This window comes from Octopus bimaculoides, chromosome 10 (assembly GCF_001194135.2).
Source record: "Octopus bimaculoides isolate UCB-OBI-ISO-001 chromosome 10, ASM119413v2, whole genome shotgun sequence".
Taxonomy (NCBI): domain Eukaryota; kingdom Metazoa; phylum Mollusca; class Cephalopoda; order Octopoda; family Octopodidae; genus Octopus; species Octopus bimaculoides.
Window position 1 is genome coordinate 43,838,096 of NC_068990.1, and position 8,206 is coordinate 43,846,301.

Here is an 8,206-nt window from a genome sequence, read left to right on the forward strand (position 1 = left end):
TGTAACCTCGTGGGCATCGGTGCCATTTTCCTCTTCCTCCGTTTTTCCATTCTCCGAACTTTCTGTCTTTCCGACGAAGGGCTCCGCCCGAAACGTCATACTCTCTCTCCTTCCTTTCCCGAGCATCCAATAACACTATCTGTATCACGTCCTCACTTTGTTGTTTTTTTGTTATTGTTTTTTTTTGTTTTTTTGAACTTATATATATATATATATATATATATACATACACACACACATACACACACACATGCAATACAAAGATAATGATATTTTTTTGAATGCGATACACATTTCAGTGCTTCTAATAAAAACAAAAGTAAGTCTATATATACATGTATAAGGGAAGAATCCTTTATCTTTTGTAGCTGAGAATGATGTCCACTTTGTGGTGAATGTACATGCATAAGTTGAGCATGACAATAGATATTATTCATAGTAAGCCATTACATGCAGCTCACCTTTATGACCGAAGTCCAGATCCATTCGGAAGGTAGACAAAGACTGTTCGGTTATTCTGGTCTTTGTCTGGTCATGTCCTGATAATCTGGTGTTTGTTTCAATGGCCATATATTTATTTTAGAATGCATTTCATTAACAACAGCATGGTTTGTTATGATTTCTAATAAGTCAATCGCTGTATTTATGACTATGAGAGTAACAGAGAAGCCAGGACAGAAAACATACCATTTTCTTATATTCTTTTACCTGTTTCGACGCGTAATCACGGGGATGTGAGTTCTTGTCCACAGCTAGCCACCTACACTTTTCTCTGCAAAATAGGGGTAGTTTATCCTGTTCAGGCTATATTATTAGCATTATTCTGTGATTGAAAATTTAAAATCACTTCTTTAACTTTCTAAGACATCTCAACGCTTCTAAAAGCAAACTTCGTTTGTTTATTTACGTTTGTCGTAATTTGAATTTAATATATATATATATATATATATATATATATATATATATATATAAATTTAAATTTGAGAACAATCTTTTCTTAGTGGTCAGACCATATGGGGTCTACATCTAGCATAATGGATGTCCACTTTTATTATAGCTTTGTGAATAGATTTGGTACAAGGAAATTGAAAGAAGGTCATCATATATACCAAATCTCATCATATATGTACCAAATCTACTCACAAAGCTATCATAAAAGATACTTGCCCAAGGTGTCACATAATGGGCCATCCAATGAGACTGAACATAGAACCATGTGATTAGGAACCAAGCTTCTGACCACACAGCCATGCCTGAGCCTATAGAGTGCTTTCCCTTGAAAACACTGGTCTATTAGGTTTTTTTCCCCAATATATGTTGGAAAAAGAGAGATGCCTTCTACATAAAACTTAAAACTTAGATATGTTTCGACCAAAGATTGGTCCAAGCCATGTCTAACTTAATAACACCACCTGATGGGTTGCATATATCATGTATCTTGATACTGTGTAGACTAAGATCCCTGTTGGCAGGCCCCTGTTGATACTTACAGTATGCAAGTTAGTAGGTTCAGTTTTCTGTAGCTACTGAAATTGTTGAGTATATAAACAGATTGGCTGCTTGTTTCTTTGGGATTGGTCAAGTTGACACCTCTGATGAGAATCCAGGAAGTCCAAAAATCTATTAAGTCTGTTCATCATTTTTTTCAGTCTATGAAGAAATAGTTAAATTAGCCCTGTTTATATATCTACTAATATAGGTTACATGTGTGTGTATTTGTGGCATGTTATGTGGATTTTCGTGAAATCGTCTGATGAGAGCAATTTTTCATGGAGGTAACTCTGAGAAACAGGGGAGTGAATCAACAATCATTGACTTATAGGTATAAAACTACACAATGTGTTGATTGTTGCTTTCTTTTATTTGTACAGATAAATGTATAATATATTTATATATAGCTCCATATGACTTAAAGTTTTGTTGGCCTGTAGGATGCATCCATCCATCTCCTCAAATATCAGAAGAAGAGTAAGAGGCAGGAGGACTGATTCATGTGACACCATGGCATGACAACACACTGGAGGACCTTAGTGACATGTTCAGGGACCAACCTTCCTCAATATCCTGTATGCCTTAGTCTCAGAACCATCTGCTATTTGACCCATAACTAGAATCCTTGACATGACAGGACATAGTAGTAGTAGTAGTAGTAGTAGTGATTAAAGTATCTCCATATTCTTCAAAACTCTTGTACTCTCAAGTTGGAGCCTTCTAAGCCTGCAGTTTAATGTCTTGCTCTGGATGAGTATACATATTATCTATTGTGAAAAAACAAAACAAAACAATAAAACTCGGAATTGATTGTGAATTGTACTTGTGTATTGCCTAAACTACATATGTGTATCTTTAAGAAAATTCCATTTGAAAAATTAGCTCTGATTTGTATTGAATAATGTTTCACATCAGATTCCCTATATATAGTTTGTCATGATTTAATTTGCTTTGTTGTGCAGGTGAAGGACAAGAAGTTATAATGGGACCACCCCCAGTCGTAATACCACCACCTGGACCAATGGGTTATGGTCCACATCCAGGAATGATGCCTCCCCCTGTAATGGATCCCAACCAAGGTTTGAAATATGAATTCCTTAATATTAACAGCTTGAAACGGTTTCTTTTTAAAATTCCAAGATAAAATCTACTGAGGGTGAAGAAAAAGAATTGTGATTCATCCAGGAAGCTAGTTGTCATTTCTCTATGAGCCACAAATTTTCCAATTTAAGCAATGGCTAAAGAGAGCAAAAAAATTTATAATTTATAGTAACTATTTGAATGAAAATTAATTTGCTTCATTATTTAAGGCTGAGGTGAAAGATTGTACTCTGTTAGATTTCAGATCCAAACTCAATCTAAATGTAATTTTATGTTAGAACTGTGGTTGATAGAAATGTAAATATGTGTGCGCATATGTTTTTAGGATTTATTATCCTTGTGTTTTTTTTTTCTATACATTTTAAGAATTATAACTCTCTTTCCTCTCTTTTTGATCATCTATAAAGCTGTTAACCTGAATAGATAAAAATATCTATTCAGAATAAGTTTTCTTTTTCTTATTCCTTTCTCTTCTTTAATTTTTCTAAAAAGTTATGATTTTTTTTTCTCAGTATATTTCATAATTTTGTACTCTAGTTTAATTTCATAGTTTATACAGTATTAGCCAAAAGGTAGTGTCACTGTTTTTCTTGTTTGTTGAAATTCCAAGATGAATGGTTAAAAAGCAGCTGATTGTTGTACTCACACTGTTTGACATAATGAAAGAGCTATTTGATTCAAATAGTTTCACAGTCAATTTTAAAGGATACCAAATGTACAAAGAGCTGCCAAATTAACTTAATTACTGTGCTGCCTTTTAAGTGCAGTCATTTTTATGTTACATGTCAGTTTTCCAGAATTTAAAGACTTGACTTGAGTGCAAGCTATTTTAATTGTTTTACTTAAGTGCAAGCTCTTTTAATTACTGCATAGAAATACATATAATTTTTTCTAGGTCATTTTATTCTTAATAATTTTAAAATGACATACTTGTTTAAGTTTGTCCTGAAGAGTGTGAGAATTATATTCATATCTAAATATGGTGGTAAAGATAACATGTTATGGACTCTAAAATATCTCCATTGAAGATATAATTTTGGAATTTATCTATGTATAACCTCATCTGAAAGAATGTAGATTTTTATAGCATTGAATTAAGAAGCCCTCAAGTTCTATTTACTTTTTTTTAATATATAAATTATATTTATATTATATTTTATATATCCATATTTTTAAGGTGACCCTTTTCTGACAGCAAAACTTTCCTATTATGAGAAGTATTTGCGAACAAAATTATGCCAGAGGAAATGAGGGAAATAACTTAGTTTGTGTAGTGAACTTTTTTCTTATGTTATCTTCTCATAGAAATTCTATTTGCCTCTTCTCTATCTGATACTAGATATTTGTTTGAAAATGTCATATGCTTTTGGTTCCCAATCATTTGTAGCTCACCGCTCTCCTTCATTGGTTGACATTTTTACAAACAACTCCTCCAAGGAAAATCCAGTGGCTTATTTTGATCAAAAGAAACCAATTTTGCACAGTGGTGTATCATCATCCATCAGATCATGGCAAAGATATTTTACTTTTTTTTTTATGTGCTTAAAATAAATATTGTACCTGGCTTAAATGTATTATTTCTCAGGAAAATTCAGACTACTCTAAACATCCAGCAACTTCCATTGTACTTCCTTGAAATTTGCTGTTGTGATTTCACAATGACCTAAATAGAGCAATGACCACCCATATTAAGAACTACTTCTGTATATATATATATATATATATATATTTCTGTTTCCCCTATTTCAATAATTTCTACTAGGATCATATTTTTAAATCTCAGTACCACTTATTTAATTTTTATATGATTTACTCAAAATTCTAATTGCCAAACAGTCAGAATCTTGATAAAAAAGTACTTTCACTTAATATTTTAATGAGTTCATATACTATATTTGTATTTTTAACTTAAGTGGCCTTAAACAATGTCTCCGGATTAATATTTTAATATCCTTTATTTCACTGTTACTGAAATCCATTGATGTGTGTGTGTGTGCATATGCATACATGCATGTCATAGTACATGTGTCATGTTTGATTATCCTGGATTTTTGAAAAATCTATTATATTGAAGACACATATTGATTATCACAAAACCAATTATTAGTTTTGGAAAGAGGCATTGTAATTGGCATTGAAAATTTGCAACAAACTTGTAGAAACAAAGCTAAACCAGAAAGAAAAGAAAAAAAATCTCTAAAACTATTAAATTTTGACTTCCATGCTTTTATATTTGTGTGTGTGTTACTCTGTGGAGAACTAGTCGTAGTAAGCTGAAATTGAGGGGTTTTTTTTTCACTGATAGAAGCGTCTGTGACTAATCTCAAAAGTATCGCTTGTCACCAATAATTTGAAATAATATGTTTGTTTTTGTATCACAGCTTCTACACCACAGAATTTTTACCAACATATATTTTTAAAAAATTTCTTCAGTCAATACAAGCCTTTAATATTTTTTTAATTATAATACTGTATTATGGCAGCCAAATGTTTTAACTTTTATACACCTATCATTCAGCATATTTTAATATATCCTCTTATTTATAGCAGTGACTTAAAAGCAAACACAGTTCAACTAGATTTATTCAGACAAAAATATTATATATGTACTGATGCTATACCTTATTAAAACACTTCTTTAAAACTGTGTCCTTCAGTGACAAACAGCAGTAGTTATCTATAGCATAATGACTACACAACTTTTCCTTATTTTCTTCAATATAAACCTAGCTCTGATTATTTACAATATTTCCAACATATATCTACAGTATGTGATTTTATTAAAAAATATTGGCACTAGCTGACATTTTAGTCTTTGACTAAGCAAGCAAGCTATATGACTCCAAACATTTTGGCTTAGCTAACTGCTAATATTTTTCATAATCCTTGTGTTTATTTCTAATGTTGGAAACATTGAAAATATTATTTAAGTATTTGATTAAGCCCTGCTTTGTAATTAAATTATCAGTTAATCACTTTCCTTATTCAATTTCTTTTCATGCTTTAATGACTAGGATACAACATTGTTTCTTTTTCATCTTGTCATATCATCTCATTTCTTATGTTTCAATAACCTTACTTGATGCTGTTAAATAATTTAGATTAGGAGAAATCGATTTTCAATCCAATAATTCTAGCTTCAGATTACACTCTTCTTACATTCTTTTTTTTTTATCTGAGAAGAATTAAAAAAATAAGAAATATTTTGAAAATAATTTGGGAAAACATTTATTAAATCCAAAGATTTCAAAATATTTTTCCTTTCTTTGTCATTACTTTTGCATATCTTGCTTGCTAACACTGATTGAGAAATTTCTACCTTCTTCATTTTGAAGCTCATACATCCTACACTGTTATTAGGTTTGGGAAGACTCTGCTGGTACCTGACTTCAAATATTTAATCTTGATTCATTATTCTACACAACTGTTTTTTTAAGACCAATGCCAAAATTGGGTTAGAACCAAATTGGCATTATTAAATTTATATCAGTTTGAGATAAAAACATCTCAAACAAACTTGTTATTCTAATTCTTCTATAATTCATTGTTATTGATCTAAACTACACTCACCATTAAGAATTTCAGTTATTTCTGGTTTTATATTCTCTTATCCAGTCAGCTTCCTTTATCCTTACAGTTTCAGGAATTATAGACCATGTCTTCTGGGTATATTCTCTTTTTTTGGGTGCTTGTAAATATCAGAATATTTTGCCTGTTTGACCAGAGACGTTTGTATTTAATGTCTCCAGCAGCATTAATATCTCTTTCATTAAAGATACCTTTCTATCTAGTTTTTAATGAATGAAGTTAGTATTTCAGTTCAAGTTATATTTTGTGTTGTTCAATCATGCAACTGTTCAGAGTATATCTATTATCTTAGATTCCAACAGTGGCATCTTTCTGATTAAAAATCAATCAATCTTGTAAGGTACTATAAATACCCAATCAGAGCTGTCCAGTGTAGACCTTTTAGAGATACAGTAGAAATTCAAAGTTTTACATATAGCTTTAATATTTCCACAAGTCTCTTCAATGTCCATTTAACCATATAATACAGCCAACATCTTTGTTAATCTCCAGAAAAAAAAAGAAAATCACCATTCATTCGACAGTCTTTCTACAGCCTTCAATTTCCAGTACTGCTTCAACTTTTTATATCTCTTTCTTGCATTCGTCATGATTAACTGACCTAAATATCATTATATTTTCTCCCCCTTTCTTAATCATTTTTTCTCTGCTTTAATTATTTAATTTCTTCCAAACCAGATTGGTGCTTTGTGCATATTTTTCTCTTTATTCTAACATTATTGCAGCACAATATCCAATGAATTATGGCTCTACATATGGACAGCCTTCATGTCCACCACCACCACCAGGTAGAGAATTGATTCTACATTTAAATAAATATTTTTGTGCATGTTTCTAATGAATTGCCTGTTATGAGCTATTTAAATTATGGTGATGTTTGATTTCTAGTACTGTTGTTATTAATGCTGCTCTGCCTAGCATCCTTTCATAGCTCTTTTTGTTCTTTCTTTGCATGTTTTCTTTTTTTTGATATAGTTAAACAAGTTTTTGTTAGGATGAAACATTGCGATAACCACATCTAACAATGCCCTATTTACAATGTTTTATTACCCGACACTCACCAAAACAAAAAAAAAACAAAACAAAAACAAATTGTTTAATTCTTCCTTCCAGTATCATTGACGACTGTTGTGTTTCAAATGCAAATGAAATGCAACCTTTTCCCCTATTTTTTTATTGGGATTAGTGTGAATCAATCTTTATTTATTTTAAAGTTAGATCTGATCAAAGAATAAGTTTCTATATTACAAGTCTCTGGAAACCACTCAGTGTTTAATTTTTTGACTTTCTATTCATATTCTCTCTATTTGATACTCACATTTACATTCCAAACACACACACACACACACACACACACACACACACACACACTCAAAAACGCACTCGCCTCTAACCTACAATCACGCTGTCTTGCTCTATTAACTTTGGCCTCTGTTCCTCAGTACTTAGGTAGTACATTTGTCTTGCTTGTCTCTCCAATTCTTTCTACCCATATTGTATCCATCCACCTCCCACTGGGTCTTGCATTAACCACTATGCATAGTCATTTTTTCTCAGAGCGAACAGACCTCTGAAATGTCCTCAGCCATTTTGTTAGAGATCCACACCAACAAACAGTTTGGTAGGCAGAATATTATATTTGAATATTATACACAACACTTGCATTAGTGTAACGTTAAAACGGGACAAGCGAGATCATTCTCATAGTAACAGAAATTCAAACAATGCAAATCAAAGGGAGATAAATAAAGGGAGGTAACTTGTACACAAACTAAGAATTGTTAGCAAACCTTGCTGGTGAACAAGCATATTATTGAAGTATTACTCTCTTTACTCTTTTACTTGTTTCAGTCATTTGACTGCGGCCATGCTGGAGCACCACCTTTAGTCGAGCAAATCGACCCCAGGACTTATTCTTTGGAAGCCTAGTACTTATTCTATCGATCTCTTTAGCCAAACCGCTATGTTACGGGGAAGTAAACACACCAGCATTGGTTGTCAAGCGATGCTGGGGGGACAAACACAG

At 31.9% G+C, this 8,206-nt stretch overlaps 1 protein-coding gene across 3 annotated transcripts in view; it reads left to right on the plus strand.

Annotated features, from left to right (window-relative positions):
• The window catches only part of LOC106867966 (protein TsetseEP-like), an 88,449-nt gene that overhangs the window by 62,391 nt on the left and 17,852 nt on the right, over positions 1 to 8,206 (plus strand). For 2 of the 3 annotated variants that reach the window (XM_052971144.1, XM_014913080.2), the window contains exons 5-6: positions 2,454 to 2,570; positions 6,906 to 6,968. In XM_052971144.1, the coding sequence (XP_052827104.1) occupies positions 2,454 to 2,570; positions 6,906 to 6,968 (180 nt within the window). The remainder of the gene's footprint in view (positions 1 to 2,453; positions 2,571 to 6,905; positions 6,969 to 8,206) is intronic. The other variant, XM_014913151.2, reaches the window with a different exon arrangement.